The sequence below is a fragment of the Podarcis raffonei genome, chromosome 1 (assembly GCF_027172205.1).
Source record: "Podarcis raffonei isolate rPodRaf1 chromosome 1, rPodRaf1.pri, whole genome shotgun sequence".
Taxonomy (NCBI): Eukaryota; Metazoa; Chordata; class Lepidosauria; order Squamata; family Lacertidae; genus Podarcis; species Podarcis raffonei.
In genome coordinates this window covers 89,917,681-89,936,220 of record NC_070602.1, presented here as the reverse complement: position 1 = coordinate 89,936,220, position 18,540 = coordinate 89,917,681, and the positions used below count along the sequence as shown (strand labels likewise).

The window sequence follows — 18,540 nt, the reverse complement described above, 5'->3', positions numbered from 1 at the left end:
CTTTCATACATGGTGAGCAAAAGTGCAAAGTCTAGAAAGTGGATTAAGGCCAAGAACATTTGACAGATATCAGTACAAAAGAGGATTCAAAGGAGATGTTAAGAAAGAAGAGCTTGCTCTATAAAAACACCATTAGCACTACTTGCTTTTTATAGCAACAACCAGCAGGTGGCCTTAGAAGTCCCTATCCTCCCCATTACTAACTCGTTCATCACAGTGATGACTTTATTTACACCCCTAAAGCAGCAAAGAGCTTTATAGACAAAAGCACTGCTATGGATGGAAACCTTGCAGATTTCATTACGCGTCAGAATGTGTTCCAGTGTACTTTACAAAAGGTGCTCAGGCTTCCCAGCAGCTCTTCATACTAGATTTCCAGTTGCATGAATCTACAGTAAAACTGCCAGGCATTTTTGCTTTAACCATGGTCTGAGCATGGGTCAATTCCAGGTTAAGTCCATTCCAGGAGCACGTTGCAGATGCTAGGAAGATGAGACTCTGTCAAAGCTCAGAGTTCAGTGGTAAGTAAACATTTCGGCCTTGTTGTAACATCTTCTGCAGCAGGGCTGAAATGAAAGCAACACATAATCTGTGTGGGAGATTTAAGGGGAGGGTCCTACACAGAAGAGGGGTCCTGCAACTGAATGAACTCAGCCAATCAATTCAATAACCTGATGGGAAAGCAAACAATTCCAAACGAGGTAAGGTAATTCATCTCTATCAGAACCGATGCAGTGTTATTTTACATGGGAAACACGAAAGGTAAATATTGTAATGATCAAATTAAGAGCTGCCCGCTATTAGTAGAATCACCTTTGCCACCTACAGCCAACAATGATAAAACTTTACAAGTATCTGCAGTGAAGTGCATATGCTGATAAGCAGAATGCCTACAATGCTAACTTCTGACAAAATGCCCCAGTAGTACATGCATTTCTGTGAAATGCAGCAGCAGTTACATAGACTGACAGAAAGCCACTGGTAAAAGTCGCTTGGTAAAAGAATAGCGAATTGCAAAATGTTATTGTGCTTCCCAGTGCTTAATAGGAGAACTGGACTAGTAAAAACAAAAACAAAAAACACCCTGCATGGAATAAAATAAGATTCAAATTAGAATTCAAGTAGCATAGCATTCCCTTAACCCAATGTAGGAGCAAGGAGAAAAGACTTACCTGGGCATGATTTCGGGCGAGTAAAGTGGAGGTGGGGAGCCAGCAGAGATGGTCAGTGCCTCAGTGCTGCCTTTCACTGCCTTAAGAGCTAAGGCAACATCATTCCCTAAAGGCCCATTGGAAACCAGTCCACTCTACAGAACAAAAACCAAAGGAAGGTCAGTAAGGTCACAGAAAGCAACCTGGTCCATGTATTCCCTCAAGTAAAGTAAAGGTAAAGGGGACCCCTGACCATTAGGTCCAGTCGTGGCCGACTCTGGAGTTGCGGCGCTCATCTCGCTTTATTGGCCGAGGGAGTCGGCGTACAGCTTCCAGGACATTTGGCCAGCATGACTAAGCTGCTTCCGGTGAACCAGAGCAGTGCACGGAAATGCCGTTTACCTTCCCGCCAGAGCGGTACCTGTTTATCTACTTGCACTTTGACGTGCTTTCGAACTGCTAGGTTGGCAGGAGCAGGGACCGAGCAACGGGAGCTCACCCCGTCGCGGGGATTCGAACCGCCGACCTTCTGATCGGCAAGTCCTAGGCTCTGTGGTTTAACCCACAGCGCCACCCATTCCCTCAAGTACATGGTCCCAAAAATGTGTTTGTCAAGATACTGCAGATACAGGGAGATGCTTACAGAGGGGGACCGATGGGCTGGAAGAAGGCTAAATGCCCCAACCTTGTTTTTGTTTTCCCAGCTGGGCTTATTTCCAAACTCTGGATGACAAAAGTCATGGAGGCAATTTGCAAGGGTGGAGGGCAGGGGAAGGAAATACTGAACTTGCCAGGAAGGGTTATTTCTGGTCACTGAAGAAGACAGCATCGTGAAGATAAGTAAAGAGGAGCTGCCCATATCATCAGATGTCCTCTCATGATGATGAAATGTCACTGTCTCTTGCCTGCCACTGCCCTAGCATCTACTTTAGAAGGAAAACCCTGAATATAGAGACAGCACAGCTGCTTTGGAGTAGAGCTAGGCTCCCAAGGCACCATAACTGTCACAAACACTAAAAGGAAACACTGATAAAACGAGAATCGCAAAAGCAGTTTTTACTCTTCAGTGCAATGCAATATAAGTGATGGGTTTTGAGAAATTTATTGCACAGAACCATAGTAAAGCCTTTTCTTTTTTTAAAAGGGACTTCCACAATTCAGGCTAATATACTGTTCAGTTACTGTTACTATTGGTTAGACGTGAGCTATTTTTAAAACAATTACCTGAATGCATGCTTAAAAATAAAAGCATATATATCACTTTTAAGAATTAGTGAATATACGTACTGGCACCAACCACCTGGGCAAAACTGTTGGTGGTGAAGACACCTAAAACCCAGAAGCAAAAATGATATTAGAAACACAGAAAGACATAGGAAGTGTTTGGCTCTCCTAAGGCTCTCCACTGCTCTCCCCTCTCTTATATCACCTCATTACATCAAAAAGATCACATAGCTGAACAGCAGCACAGGCAGTATCACTGGTACCCCCTCCTCAAAACGCCTAGGGCTAGAAGAAAGGCTATCCCAAGAGGTAGCCATGTTCTCTATACATCACTGAGGTTGAAGAGACTATGGCCTTAAATCCCTGGCGGAAAAGGGAATGAATGAATGGTGGCACCCTATTCTCCAAAGGAGCGCAGGGAAGCCAAGAGAGCAGACAGATGGCTTGTTTCTTCACTCACGGAGAATCAGGAGAGTGGGTTCTACTCTAAGTACTAATCACAGAATACTTGTACCAGATTTCTTAAAATGAAGCAAGCTCATATCAGAAAATTATTCCCAAACCACCCAGCTGCAGTGGGACTCATTCCTTCCATTGGTTTGCATGTAATGTAATTCTCAACGGCTCTCTTAACATTCACCACGTGTAGACATTTTGTTCTGTCAGATACTTGTTTGGCTCAAAGGAAGGTTTTAAAGATACCAGTAAGAAAGGAGGGTCATGGGCTGGCAGAAAAAAAATTACTGCCTAGGAAGGACTTGCAGACAATCCAGAATTTTGCTTGCATGAACATGTAGTACAGGATTCTAATGTAACTCAACTAGCCCAAAGGCTCACTTAGAAGAGAATTATTACATGAGAAACCAGCTTAGACAAGTATCAACTGGAACTACAGATGCCTTGTGTGCAAATGATGGAAGCATAAATCAATCATGTTTTCCTTCTAAAATTATCAACAGCACAATGAAATCATTGAGTTCCATTTAATTTCCACTCTTACCCGAGGCATGGCTTCTGTAAAGTCAATTAGATTCTCTGCCTGTGATGTTAACAAAATCTCTAAGTCCTCTGGAGAGTTCTGCAAAACACAAGTTAATTAAATTACAATCTGTCACCGGGTGGAACTGCTGGTTTTCCCCCCTACTATCTCATCCACTTTTGAAAAAGCTGCAAGTTGTGAGGATGAAGTTTGTGAATCTTTTCCTCTTATATGTTGGTTTGGTATACAAGAATACACTTTTCATTAAGCCATTGAAACAATAAAATACAGTAGCAAAGAATCCCACTGTTGCTACGCTAAACTGCATGCAATGGGAAGCTCAAACCACATGTAAAGAAGGTTTCCTACACAAAAGCTCTTCAGTTTGAGAGAATAGTGACTTTAGTGGCAGGCTTTCAAAATCCTAGTTTGTACATAATTTTAAACATCATGCAGTGCACAGGTAAACTATGGAATCCGCTCCCACAAGAGGAAGAGATGGCCACCAACTTGGATGGCTTAAAACGATTTGGCAAATCAATGGAGGATAAAGGTACCAATGGTTAATAGCCACAATAGCTATTGTTTCTACCTTCACTGTCAGAATACAATATGCCTCTCTTTGCTGGGGATTGCAAGTGTGAAGAGTGCTGTTGTGCTCCATTCCTGCTTGTGGGCTGCTGATACACATATGGGTGGCCACTGTAAGAACAGAATGCTGGACTAGATGGGACTTTGGTCTGATCCAGCAGGCTCTTCTTATGTTCTTTTATGAGTTTCTTGCATGAGCCTTGGGCTTGAACCCACTTCCCTTGGCACAGCCAAGAGGAGGAGACTGGAAGTTTGATGATTAGCGCTGTGGTTTACTGAAACAAATAAGTCAAAATTGCTACAATCTGAAGTTGACTTGTTTCAATAAACCATAGATAACACGAACCATGGTTTGTCCCGGAGTTCATACATAATAAACTGCAGTTAGCTAGAAACAGAAGTAGACGCACCCAATCTTCTTGAGGCTTTCCCTGAATAAGAGAGCGACGAGAAGGGGAGTGCATACAGTTCATACACACAGTAATGTTTAGCTATGGCTTAATGGTATGCCTGAACAAAGCCAAAATGTCTGGGTGAATCAAGAAACGCTGCAGTTAGAAAAGGAATGTTGCTGCATGTTTCAATGCACAACTAAGTGTTTTGTATGCAGCCCCTACTCTTCTGTGCTGCAATTGTAACTGACTCATGCAGGAAAACCCACTAGTCCCCACAATGATACAACATACCTTTACAATAGCAGCCTCCTCTGTAGGAGCCAGATTAGGAGGACTCAAAGAATCCTCAGGGCTAGAGGCAGCATTATTCTCATTTAATTCATTCCTGCAAGATGAAAACACGTCCACCATCATGCACAGCATGTGCAAAATAACCAGTGTTGCTCTTCACAAACAATCTGAAGACATGACAAATGATCACTCTGCCTCATGGCAAAGAAAAGTTTATTGCCTGGGAGCAAAGGGTGCCTTTGAAGTCTTTTGTCATGTGAACGACAGCATCTTAGCACCTGCTGCCTCAGGCAAGCCCCCTAAAATGCATTGTGCTGTGGACAGATGGCTGCAAAAAGACATTATTCCAGAGTATTCAGCACACACTCCTTTACAGGAATCCAAGTAATGGCCAGATAAGTGGATGCCAAAAGCTCTGTCCACTCTCAAGCACATGCAAAAAGGACAATCTATATGGCAACAATGCTTTCAGAGATCTATTTAACATATGAAGTCATGAAAAGACTGATAATTTCCGTGGTTTCATACAACTGTCTTAACTGATACTGTATTTTTACATTCTCTCGCATTCAATCATTTCATTCCTTCTTATGCGCAAATGATTCTTTTCCTCCCAGCAGTGAAACCTCAGATGTGACCGTTCTTTGGGTTTACAGGGTGTAAAAAATTGTATCAATCAGTAAAAAGGCAGGAGGAAGGGGAAGAGAGAGAGGACCACTTTGCCTTTTGCAAACTCAGCAAGGACCATGTTATTAAATAAAGGACTAATGGTTTAGAAACAAAACAAAAAAAATGAGCAAATTAGGGGCACAGCAGAGTTGGTTATAATTCCAACCATAAGCCATGAGAAGAGTATTCAGTGAATGTATGAGAGAACTCAATTAGTAAAGATACGAAGACTCTTCATTAGCATATTGGTTTCCATGGAAGTAAGCAATGATGCAGCTAGAATGAAGCAATTCTAATATGCCCTGAAGCACACCACCACAATCTTTTATCTTTAGATATTGCCCTTTACTAAGTAGTGTAGGGCTACAGCTGAAACAACACTGGTCCTCTTCAGAAAGCTAAGGGAGCTTAAGATTTTATTTTATTCCTAAGGCTTTTTATCCACTTTTCTGCATAAAGGTGGCTAATAAACAAAAATCCAGGAGTAGCTACAATCAAATTTCAGAGCAGTAGATGTGTTGGAATCCATGAAAAAGAACAATTACCCAGAAAAAACTCACAGAAATAAAACTATTTTCATTGCTTTTCTTAAAGCATACAGTGATGGAAGGTTGCTCCAAATTCTGGGTGCCACAACTGAAAAGGCTGTGAAGAAATGCAAAACTGAATTTATAATGCCTTTAAAAATTATTTCTCGTATTGATTTTGTGTTATAAATAGGATGGTAACACTGTTACAGGGCTGGATGGACAGCAACAGTGTCCAAGAGGAAGCACTCCACTAAGAGGTTGAGTTCTGTTCCTCTGGTATTGATTGTTTAGACTGTGAATAAATAAGCCATACTAATTGTTCCTGGGTTTCTGGCAGACAAGCAAAATGACTAACCTGGCTAGAAATTGCTAGGATTAACTGAGTGAGCCACTCAAATGCTGAGCTGTTTTATTCTTTCCTAGACTTAATCTCTATGCAATCTTCCTGCTGTTTCCCTGCCTTAAGAATACTCCCTCCCAGAGGACTTACGGAATGAAGGCATTGGAGATAGGAATCACTTTCGGCCTCTCTCTCGACTCCTGGAACACGGGGCTGTGGGCTCTCAGAGGGCTGTTCTGAACTTTTCCGGACAGAAGAATGCTCCTGAACAAACCAGACCCAAAAGTTTGACTATGAGCATGTCACAGGAATTCTAAGATCTCATATATATAAATCATACCACCTTTGCCACTATTCTCCAGTGAACAAACCTTTGCATTAGCAATAAAAAGCCAAGGTGCAGGCCAGTGCTTCTCAAACTTGGGTCTCCAGCTGTTGTTGGGACTACAACTCCCAACATTCCTAGCTAGGCAGGACCAGTGGTCAGGGATGATGGGAGTTGTAGTCTAAAAGCAGCTGGAGACCCATATTTGGGAAACACTGCTTTAGGCTATTTTCAACCATGTGCCCAAGGCTTTAGTGCAATGTCGATTTCAAGAAAGCATAATTCTGCTAGAAGCTGGGAGAAGTAAGTATGAGCAAATGAAATAAAGTTGACTGTATATAAATATACCAGGAACAAATTTATTTTGTGTAATTTTTTACGCTTCTGCTAGACAACAGAGGGAAAGATTACACATTCGAGAGAGCTATACGTATAGCAGAGTTGAGCAGCATTCAATTATGACCAGGGAAAACCAAGGTCACATCTCCTCTTAGTGACGAAGCTTCCTGTGTGGGCCTGGGCCAGTCACACGTGCTTGGCCTAGCCTGCCTCAGAGGATTGTTCTGACAATAAAGGTAGCACCGCCCTGAACATCTTAGAGAAACTACAGCTCAGTGGTGGAAGCACATAGAGGTGATTTCTGGTTGAATTCCTGACATCTCCAGCTAGAAGAATCCAATAGCAGGGGAGGTATCTCAGCCTGAGACCCTGGGCAGATGCTGTTAAATCACAATAGGTAATACTAGGCTACACAGGAAAACACTGTGTTTTGGTATAAGACAGCTTTCTATGCAAGGTGGAATAAAAATGCCACACTCATATAATTGCCCACATGCATTCAAACAGATCCCCACAGCCTGAGTGGATAGAAACAGAGTATTTTAAAACTAAAGCGAACATTCTCAGGATACTGAATTCTACACTGGAGCTGTGCAAGATTAGAGAATTGCAGAATTCCACCTCTCTTTCCACCTTATGATCTTATGCACCCAATCTAGTCCCAATTTAGCAGACAGAAATCTTTGCAAATCCTTAGCCTGCGGGAAGCCAAGAGTTGCTGGTGCCAGGACTTCCCATGGCATTTACACCACACACCAGTGCACTGAAACTAATTCCTTTTCTGCCTCTCTCAGAAGGGCGGCCAAGAAGTGACACTAAGCCATGGGAATTCCTCTACCCTCCATATACTTGCATTTGATCTGCAGGCCAGGTGGTGATATCCTCCCTCTCTCAGGTTCCCAATCTAGTAATGAGGAAAAGTAATCTCTCTCTCTCTCTTTAAAGGGCTAAGCACTTTCATTGGGTTCATAAATTCAAGGGACAAGCAGTCAAGCCTACTTGTAAATTAAGCATTCATGATAACAACAGAAATAGTAGTCTTTCTAAACTACTAGCTAATTCCAATTTTATGGGAACCTTTCCCATGTGGCTTCTTGATTCACAGAGTAACTGAAGCAAACTGGCCACATTGCCATGAGTGCAGTTATACCTGAATCCCTCAGCACAATTCACCCTCAGTGCCTATACCTGCCAGCAGCGTCTTGAAGGTTGGTGTTCTTATTGCCGGACATGCTGTCCTCCCTCATGACCTGAAAGAAAAGAGACATAACAGAACACTTCAGAAACTGAGAATTTTGCAGAGATTTATGATTTTATAAAAAGCAAGGCCATTCCTCTGCAACAGGTCAAGGACAGGCTACATGCTTACTGTGAAAAGGAAACAGAATACAGTCCCATTTTACATGGGCAACGTATCCCAATACATATTTATTTTAAAATTTAAACAGCACCTTTGCATCTTATTAGGGTTTCTAAAGTGGTTTACAATACAAAATAAGTATAATACTAAGCTCCACAATAAAAGTAAGAAAGACAAAAAACAAAACAAAAACAAAACACCAACCACACAGCAAGGTCAAAATAGTTGCATCAAAAACAGGCAGATACAAATCACTCACTCCCCATAGCTATCTCCAAATGCCCTGAATAACAAAAGTATTACTATTACACTTTCAAAACCAGAAGGGAGCCAGGCTGCACAGAACGGATACTGAGATAGAAAACCATACTGTATCTTGTAGCCTGCTTAGCATTCAGAGCTATCTCACTTTGATGCTTCTGTATAGCATGAGCACATCAAGTTATGACCCCAAGTACTTATTCGTATTCAATCACTTGTGATCTGAAAGTCAAGTTGGGCTCTGAATCCTACAATGCGCCTGTTAAATATAATTTCCTGAGTAATATTAAAATGACAGCTTTGGAAATGAGAATTAGAGAATGCAGCAAATTTTTATGTGGCAGCATCTGTGACTTATAATGGGGGAGCAGCAAAGAAGAAAAATACTACACTACCATGTGGAAAGGTGTGAGGGGACAAAGTATGGTTTTCTCACGCTAAATAAAAAAAGCCACCACTTGCTAAGAAAAAGTCTGCACGCCATCTACAATGGAAAGCTTTACTCATCAATATTCTATGAGAGCCACAGACAGAAAGTGGGAGGGCACAAGATGACAGAGATTAGTTTCACCCTCAGGATTTTCTTAGCTTTCCAAAAACTGGAGCCACAAAAAATATCTGCATACCAGGCACAAGGAATATTAGCAAGATCTAAGTCACTCAAAGAAAATACTGCAGAAATGTGCATTTACTGATCACAATGGCAAACGCTTGGATTACAGCACTTACCTTGTTCACTGCCTCGGCCTGGGCCTTCAGAATGTTGCTCTTGATGTCTGGAGGCAGCCGTACAGAGGCACTCACTGGGCTCTCAATGGCATTGTTGAGACATTTCTCTGTCAGCTTCACCACCTCCTGCTACAAAGTGACAGAGGTGCATTAATTAGCAGCATCTCTCTAGGGAGAATCTAGGTAGATTAATAGCCACCGGGAGCAGCACAGAGGACACACAAACAGGGGTCACAAAACCAGAACCTGTAAATAATTATGCTTCAAACAGACAAGTAGGGCTGAATACATAGTGTACTGGAGAAAAGCCTGTGCAATCAGAGATGTGTGGTTTCAACTGCAGTATAAAGAATTTGGAACATTTTGCAAAAGCTCTGACTAGGAACAAGGTCTGCTTGCTAATGTTTTGGAACACACACTGTATTAAGAAACCAGAGCCAAACCGGAGGGGCACATGCTCATTAACACATGCTTATTAGTGCAGGTATACAACTGGGATAAAAAGGGAAACACAGAGAGTGAGTATGGTATAGTGGTTAGAGTGTTGAACCTGGGAGACCAGGGTTAAATCCTTTCTCAGCCATGAAACTCACTGGGTGATCTTGGGCCAGTCACAGTCTCTCAGGCTAACCTACCTAAGGGTTGTTGTGCGGATAAAATAGGGAGAAAGAACTGTATATGCTGCCTTGAGCACCTTGGGAGCAAAGGTGGGATAAAGTATTGATAAATAAACAAAATAAAAGGTACTGGGGCCAGGGTGAGGGGGGAAATTTTTGATTCCCATAAACTTTGTAAATGCTTGTAGCAAAAAGTAATTTTCCAATTTTACCTCCACATTAAAAATCCATTTCCTGTTAAGATACTATTTTATCCAAATGAGCTCCCTCCTCTTCTCCTTCCTCTTCCTTGTTGATGTCCAAATGGGGAGAGGCAATATTCTTTTTGCCTCTCTGGTTTCTTTCTGCCTTCCAACCAGAATTATAGTGATTTGTAGACACAATGGTTGCTGAGCGAAGTCCAGATTATTTAATCTGTCTGCTGTTGTATTTAATCTTCCAAGAGTTGGATTTCAATAGAACAATTACCCCCTCCCCTGTAGAATGCCCTTAAAAGTGAACTCATCCACAAAGGGTTCCAGAGAGAAAGCAGGACTCAGAAGAGCTGACTTGGTCCCAGGAGCAGCAGAGTCGTTCTGATGTGCTTCTCCAGCTATGGGTGTGTTTATGGAGTTTAGTCATGTTTTCAAGCTACATTTTTCCACCTACTGCTCAGTATCTATCTTACAAAATGCCATTTTTAAAAAAATCACTAATGAAGTTTTACTTGCATTGTTCCCTACATTCCAGAAACTCAAGAAACTGGAATGCCTGTGCATTTAGAAATTAATTGCTCCCTTCAGTGCCAGCATGATTGTCTAGATCTTGGCACTGCCAACCTTGCAAGCTTCCAGTCCAGCAAGCTGCCAAAAACAACAGCAACTCTCTTGTAAGAATAGGGCCATTCATACTACAGTTTCAAACATGAAACAGGGAGATTATTTTCCAACAAAATATTTCACTGCCGTCCTAACGCAAGAAAATAAATGCTGGCAAAGCAAACTGAATTTTAAACTATTTGCATCATCAGTTTATGAAAGGAATCTGAAGGTATTTCAGAATGCCATTTGGGGGGAAGTTATAGGACCCACTGCAGTGAGATAAAACCTCTGCAGCTAAATAGAGAGCCAATGGTTTGTGGTTCTCATCTTGTTGCTGAGCTTGTTGGAAGGTCTGTCCTCCCACAAGACTTCAGCATTATCCCTACATTATGCTATCATAAGTAATAGTAAAATATTAAACCATCTTGAGAAGTCCAGAAAATTAGCAAGTTTTAGCCCTCGGGTACAATTGCTTATTTGCTATATGAATATTTTGTACATAAGGAGGGTTAAGGTTAGTGTGGGAAGGAAATAAGTTGAGCAGTGAGGGACAGACGCTACAAATGGCTGTGGAGCCACCCCCAGCCTATGGAAAAAGGTACAAAATGAAATAAAACATACAAGCATTTCTGCAAAAAAAACTTTTCTAAAAAGTTTAAAAGCTACAATTAAGTTAGGCCACATCTGCATTATTGTATATGAGCATTAAATTCACAATTTTGTAAGCATTTGAAACGGCAGCGAGTAACACAGGGTTCCTGTGTTACTTTGTGCTTCTGGATGCAAATGAAATGATGATTTATAAAGCTTAAATGAGTTGCACCTTCACTGAGGAAAAGAAAACATAACTTGGCACTCTTAAAAGAATCCATTTAATGGTAACAAAACAGGTTAAGTACATGGTGATCTGTTCTGGATTTAAGGGTTCCCTGCATAGGACAGTCTGATTTTGAAAAATCCACACATCAGTTATGCAAAGGCAGCTATAACCCTCCACACTTTTTAATCACAGTGTAAGACTCCCTAACACAGAACCTAGTTTATGCAAGTACCAACATGCACAAAATCATTAGTTCTATTCATATGGCATTTGTTTGTTAATATAAACTGAATACATAAGTTGAACAAATAACCTATACTCATGGGGGTCCGCATATTTTTAGTTTAATTATCGTTTGAGAAACCTTCATTTCCTTAATCACTTGAAGTCTTGTTTTCTTCATTTTTTAAAGCTGAAGCACAATAAAAAACAGACTTAGACACTGATCAGGATTGTGTTTACTTCTGTTTATGAGGAAGAGCCATCAGAAAAGAACCCCAAGGCTAATCTTCTTACAGACTGTGTAATCTTTATAATACACTAGCCATGAACTGTGCACAAGGCAGATGAAAGCCATTGAGGAAAACGTGAGCATTCAGAAGTAACTACTTTTTCCTTGTGAGGTGCTTCAACATAGGCCAGAAAACAGAAACAACCATGAGGACCTGCATGTTCCTCAATACTCTCAGTAAGCTACAATGCTCTGCTACTCCTGCCAACTAAAGAGCGAGCAAAAAAGACCCATTATTTATTAGTTCATTGCCTTTTCATCCTGCTTTTCAACCAAAAATTGGCTCCCACGGTGGTCTCACAGCAATTAAATGATTAGAAGGCCATGCAGGATTCTGTCTGCTGTTGTTGAGTTTTAGCTAGATCTAGGAATGATGGAGGAGTAACTAGTCACAGGCTTTCCTTCATTATCACTGCTAGCTAGAAGAAAGAAGATTCTGTGCTGGAGTTGATTCCAAGAACAGTGGAGGAGGAATATGATGTTAGTTTCCCTCTCCCCCATTGATAAAATCAGTTTGTTGGTTGCATGCAGCTGGATGACAAGGGTCACACTAACATGCTTGTTTGTAGACTTAAAGCACCAAAATCCCCACCAAACCAGGCAAAAGAAAAAAGTGTGTTGTGAATTGCTGAAACCCCAAAAGTTTCTGATGGTGACGTGCATGAACACAGGGAACGAAAAAATATCCCCTGCGTTCCCATGAATTGCTGGCATCTAGTGGACCTTGTCAGCGCATACAGTATTTCCTCGATGCTGCTAAGACAGATTGTTGCATGAGAATTATTTTAGAGAACATGACCTGGGCCTCAGAGTGGGAGCAGATGTTCAGCTCCACATCACTCATGGAAATGCACTTGGTTCTTCTGTTTGGTCAGGGAGCCAGTAACCCATGCGCTAGCATGGAGACTCCTTGGGGCTGAAATTCTCCTGCAAGAAGCTGTCTGTCTTAGGAGGAAATCTGTTCTCAATTAAAGGAGCTGTATTCCCAACAAGATATGGTGCCTCTCAGACTGTAAACCAGTCTAGGTTATTCAGGAAGATCCCAGAGAATTTCTATCAGATTCACACGTGCATCTATTCAGCTTTTACAGGGGTTTCCCAAAAACAGACTATAGGCAGGGCTAAAGAGCAGGAAAGTAACAAATTTCACTGAAACCTAAACTTTACACTCAGTAACTTTGGGAGGAATGAACACTCAGTACCTGTTTGTTGATGTTTATGTTGGACTGGGAAACCAGCAAAGGGTTGAGTTCTGCTTCCAGCCGCTTGAGTTTCAATGATGCATCCTCACCTGCTCAAATAGAGATAGGATATAAGTCAACCTAAGACTGGAATGGCGCTCTGAAAATCTTTTGTCATTTCTGTCAATTATTAAAACCAGGATTACACTTTTCTACAGAAAATTCTGTAATTTATCTGCTTTTTTAACATCGTCTGTGCAGCCATACATGAGTATTGCATATGCACCAGCTGGAAGCATCTGGAAATCCTACTGTTTTGTTAAGAACTGTGATCTGTTGCAGATAAGCTCACGTTGGTAGGTTAGGAAGGATCACAATCCTTGTTGAACGTTACAGCGTTCCAGATACTTTCCAGATACACATCAGATACTTTGCAGTATCACAGACAAGTAAGCAGGTATTTTAAATGTCCCAATAAATGGTAAGGCATTTCCTTACCAACAGGATCCGCCTTGTCGGAGGGTTGCTCCTTTGTGCCAAGAGGAGTGAAGCCAAGACCCGTTTGTTCCAAAGCTTCAGCTGACCCTCCGGCAGGAGGAAAATCAGTAGTATTGTCAATACAAGTTTCCAACAATTCCTTGTTATCCAGTAAATCAACAATCAGGGGCACACTACATGGGATATGAAAAGGAAACAAGGTTTTAGGCACAAACAATTCAAAGCAAGCTTCTGCAGCAAGGGTGGGGAACTTTAGGCCTAGGAGCCTCTTGATGCAGCCCTCAGGACAACCCACACCGTTTTTGATCTAGGCCCTCCCTAAGTCCTTTTGCTTTGCTGGAATGAAGTCCTTGAACTGAGACAATGCCTCTTACTTGCCTGGATAGAGAGATGTGTGCTCAGAAACCTCTGACTTCTGCATGACTAGAAAAGAGAAGGGTCATATCCATTCACCTATGGCTCTGCCCCATCCACCATGCAGCGCCCCCAAAAGTTACCAACAAGGAAATGTGGTGTTCAAGCTGAAAAAGGGTTCCCTCCTTCTGCTGTGTGCTATGCAAGTACAACTGCAGGGCTCCTTAAGCTCCAACCCAGCATTAAAAATAAAATTAAAAAATCACAAAGTGTATGGATTGGTCAGGCATTTGCATGTGCTTTTAAAGATTTCTGTAAGCTACCTTGAGAGGGCTTTTTCCTCCAGGCAGAGTATAATCCTTTAAATAAATAGCATAACACCGTGCTATCTATGACTGAGGCCCTCTCAGATATTACACAATTATTTTCTAGAATGTGAACATTCTTGTGGTACCCACCTTTTCCTGTCAGGCAAACCACGAACACCTAAGCAAGTGATTATTTGCATTTTTAAACAAAGCACTCCAATTTGGCAACCACTGATGTGCGCTTTTCCTGATCTGTAATGAAGCTGGCATGCTAATAATGCAGATGCTTTTTTACAGTTGTTTTTAAAAGATCTGGATACAGATGGCAATCTTATGTAATTAATGTTGTCCCAAGACGTCCATACACACCGCCCAGGCTTGCGCCCTGGAGAGATCACTTTGGTGCTGCTAACACAGCAAAAACAATGTAGGAGGCAGTAGTTACTGCAGCCACAGCCACAGCTGTGATTCTCTGGCGGTTTGGCTTTGCCCCCAGAGGTGCGCTCCATTGTCTTTCAAGATAGACTGATGCCAACAACAACAATTCTAAGAAGTAGAATGGAAGTGTTCTGTTCATCCTCCTTACAATCTTTAGTACACAGCACTTCTCTTTTACTCTTCATGTCACAACAATTATTGCGGTAACATCTTTCACTTCCATTTTCCTGCAGCACTCTTCCCAAATACACATGATAAAACACCACCCTTGCTATAATACCCTCCCCAACCTAGACTGGGAAAACTGCAACCTTTGATTACATTTCATGATGATCATCTCATGAAGTTACCATGTATCAAAGAAAAACCTTCTTCACTGACTCTATTTGGCTGTTCAGTTTCTTCATATAACAAACAGCTAAGGAGAGCAAGGGAAGGCTCAAAAGAGCTTTGGCTCTTCAGATGTTCATGAACTACCAGCGCCCACCACCTGTGGTCATTGGTCATGCTTGCAGTTCAGCAATGTCTGGAGGGCCAAAGGTTCCCTACCATCTGTCTCTATGCCCTCTGGTGCATGAGGGCAAACTTTTAAAGCAGGGAGATCCTGTACTCATGGAGTTTCCCCCCATGACTTAGAACTTTGATTATCCAGGGTTCTAAATCTTATGGGAAGCCAAATAGTACAAAAGGTTCCTGTTTCAGAAGCTCTGCCATCCCTGCCATCTTAACTTTTATTTTTAATGGTTGCTTGACCCAGTTTACCTGCGCATGTTGCAGTGCAGCAGCAAATGTCAGATCCACTCACCTGCTGTAGATCATTATGCATAATTCATCTGTATGTCCCACCCACCCAATTTCTCCACTTTTTAATAGCACAGAGACTATACATGGCATACAATCTGTGGGCAAAGGACTTGAAAAAACCAGTAATTGCTGGTATACAAACTAAAGCTGATAAAAAGCACCCCCACCACTTGGGACATCCAGAAGCAAATGCAACTTGTGACCTGATCTCTAAGAGACTGGAACATTATCCAGAGCAGCTTACTCTCATACTTCCAGACCCTCTAAGCAACAGGACTGCTATCATGTCTGCTTTAAGTTTGGTTGCCCCCATCCACTTTAGTTCTGGTACTAATCACTATTGTCAGAAACACCACTGCTCTGGAATCAAAACATGTACACAAAAGATGCAGCCAAGTGTCATCAGAATATTGATGACATCCCAACCCAAATCTCGAGTGCAATTCTCACCAAAGCTTTGTGCAAGTCTGGGGTGGATAACTTGCAGATCACAACCACATTTTATGTAGGTGGGGAGTAGGGAGGGAGGAGACCCAGAGGGTGGAATGGGAAAGAAGTTATCTTCTGTGATGAAGAGAACTGCTGCTCTCCCATAGAAAACAATCTAAGAAGTTAGGCTGCTTTATTGATTTCACTGATTCTCAACTTCCATTTCATTCGTTGATTTTCACATAATGGAGATTAATACATTACCTTGTAGTGCTGTGGTTCCCAAACTATAGTGCACTCTCCCCGCAAGAGAATGCACAGTATAGTTAACAGGGAGGAGAACATCCTGTAGCCGGCAAAGATACACAAAGTGCTATGCTAACCATAATGGTGTGTGTGTGAGAGGGAACTTCTGACCACAATATCTGCTTCTCATCATGTCCAGCATGGCTGGCTGATATTAGGAAATAAAACGAGGTGTGATTTTTCTAGTACATTTCTAATACCATGATTGAATTAGTGCCCCGATCCACGCATACAAAGAGGTATGCGCCAAAGAGATGGCTGCCGGTGGGTTTTAAGACTTGGGAGGTACAGTACGTTTAGAATGCGCCCTACTTAACAAATATTGAGAAAGTATTCTGTGCTGTGTGCACAGGCTTCCATCCAGGATGGGGAAATGATGTTTGTAGCCTCTAAGGTTCCTATGTTTCACAATGTCTCCATCTTCCAATCATAATGATGAGCAGTTTGCAAGTGTGTACACAGCCACATCACTTAAACTGGCCTGGGAAGAAAGCAGGCAAAAGCATCAAGTGATCGCAGCGGGCCCATATTGAGATCCAGAAGATTTTGGGTCAGCTCAGCCCCCTTCCTGGAACGCTCCATTTAGGGATTCTCTGTGGGCTTCCATAAGTAGAGATCCCCCTAACAAAATGGAAGAGGGAGCTCCGCACAGGCAGTGTAACACTGAGGGCAGAGGGTAGCAGGATTTGGGAGAGGGACACATTTTTCTAATCCAACCCTGCCCTGTGCTCAGGGTAGCATGAGCCTCTTTTTAAGTCTTTTGATACCTCTAGGGGCTGGCAAAAAGTGAGGCTAGTAACTGACTTGGCTTAGATGCCCTGGACTCCTTTTAATGTTTATTTATCTTTAAGCAAATAACCACAAACGAAGTGCAGCTTGATAAAGCTGGCTATTTTTCAACTTTTGTTTTTAAGGTTTGTTATTGTTTAACTCCAAGCTTCTCTAATCCAGAGCAATCATTGCTATGCATCATCTGACATTTCAATGGAGTGACTACAAATAAACCCTCTACAACCCTTCTAGGTGGTTTAACATTGCATCTATGCAGTGTAAAGTAGAGCTGTGCCAACATCTGTGCCCTCCTAATTTTTCTTCCCTTGCAAAAGAAGCTTCTGTTTTCTTTAGAATTTTGTTGGTGCAGGATTGAACTTAGTTTATTGTTGCAAGCTGGCTTTAGTTTTCTGTGTTTTTCTTTATAGTAAACATTTTTCCAGTGCTTTGCAGCCTCCTAGATGCCTGTGCCTTCAAATTAGAAAAGCTCTAAGGGATGAATTATCTAATGTCATGGACTTCAAACTGACATGTGGGAAGCTGGGAAGGCTGCAGAACAATTTTTCTTCCAAAGAAGATAAGGAATGAAGGAGATGTAAATGGCTCATGATTCTCAGCCCCTGAGATTGCAGGGAGGCACCTCTTTGTTTTTGCTGTTACTGCATTGTTGAACTAGCATTTTCGAAGCAAAAGAAAACTGGTCACATGCAGCTACATCATACAACCTGAACTGGTCACACCAATAAGGATACTGGCAAGCTGACATGCTTTTCCAGAAAACACAATTGAACAGGTTTTTGCATTCAAGCAAAACATCTCAGAAAGACACTCTCAGACAACCTACTTAGAGTCCTTCAGGTTTCCTTAAAAGCTTTTTATTTTTAATATCAAAAGTATAATTCTATTTAATATCCAGTTAGGCACATAATTAAAAGTGCAGAAGAACTAAAAAGGAGCAGCCTTCACCTGCCAGTTGCCATCTCCTCTTGTTTTAAAAAATATAAAACAGTTAAAAGATCATGTCAAGCACAATTAAACCGCTCATGGTAGCTATGCTTACTTGAAACACTTTGAGAACAAAATATAGTTTCTATGGTTAGAATATGCAGCTTTGTTACAACCAAGGAAGCTATTTAAACCTTTCTTCCACTAAGAAAAAACTTAAGGTATTTTCTCTTAAGTGGAAAGAGAAATACCTAGAAAGCTATTCCTTCATATTCAGGTGTTTCAGCACATAGGTTAATTATTTTTAAAAGATGTCTTCTCCTGTCCTTCAAAGTTCCAGGGTGCCACAGGGAACAATCAAGGCTTCCTAAAGGTCAAAAGTCCTACAGGTCAGTCACAGAGGTTTGGACACCAGAACCAAAAGCCTGTCTGTACATTCCTGCATTCTTCACATTGCGGTCACGGACAAAGTCACGGTAGTGGTGTCTATCCACTGAGTGGGCCGAGGGTGGGGACCACGCGTTCCATGCACTTCCACCACGTTGACAGCAGTCACCAGCATCATGGGGCCTGG

General features: G+C 41.8%; 1 protein-coding gene across 5 annotated transcripts in view; it reads right to left on the bottom strand.

The window, feature by feature from the left end:
* EPB41L5 (erythrocyte membrane protein band 4.1 like 5) overlaps positions 1-18,540 on the bottom strand; it is an 84,909-nt gene that overhangs the window by 31,700 nt on the left and 34,669 nt on the right. Inside the window, exons 17-26 of one of the 5 annotated variants that reach the window (XM_053403051.1) lie at positions 13,612-13,784; positions 13,135-13,223; positions 9,185-9,313; positions 8,023-8,084; positions 6,321-6,434; positions 4,632-4,725; positions 3,376-3,453; positions 2,439-2,480; positions 1,173-1,306; positions 212-566 (exon numbers count right to left, since the gene is read on the bottom strand). In XM_053403051.1, coding sequence (XP_053259026.1) covers positions 509-566; positions 1,173-1,306; positions 2,439-2,480; positions 3,376-3,453; positions 4,632-4,725; positions 6,321-6,434; positions 8,023-8,084; positions 9,185-9,313; positions 13,135-13,223; positions 13,612-13,784 — 973 coding nt within the window. In that variant the 3' untranslated portion in view covers positions 212-508. Of the gene's footprint in view, positions 1-211; positions 567-1,172; positions 1,307-2,438; positions 2,481-3,375; positions 3,454-4,631; positions 4,726-6,320; positions 6,435-8,022; positions 8,085-9,184; positions 9,314-13,134; positions 13,224-13,611; positions 13,785-17,880; positions 18,537-18,540 lie in introns of those variants that run through there. The other 4 variants (XM_053403062.1, XM_053403068.1, XM_053403076.1 and 1 more) reach the window with 4 other exon arrangements.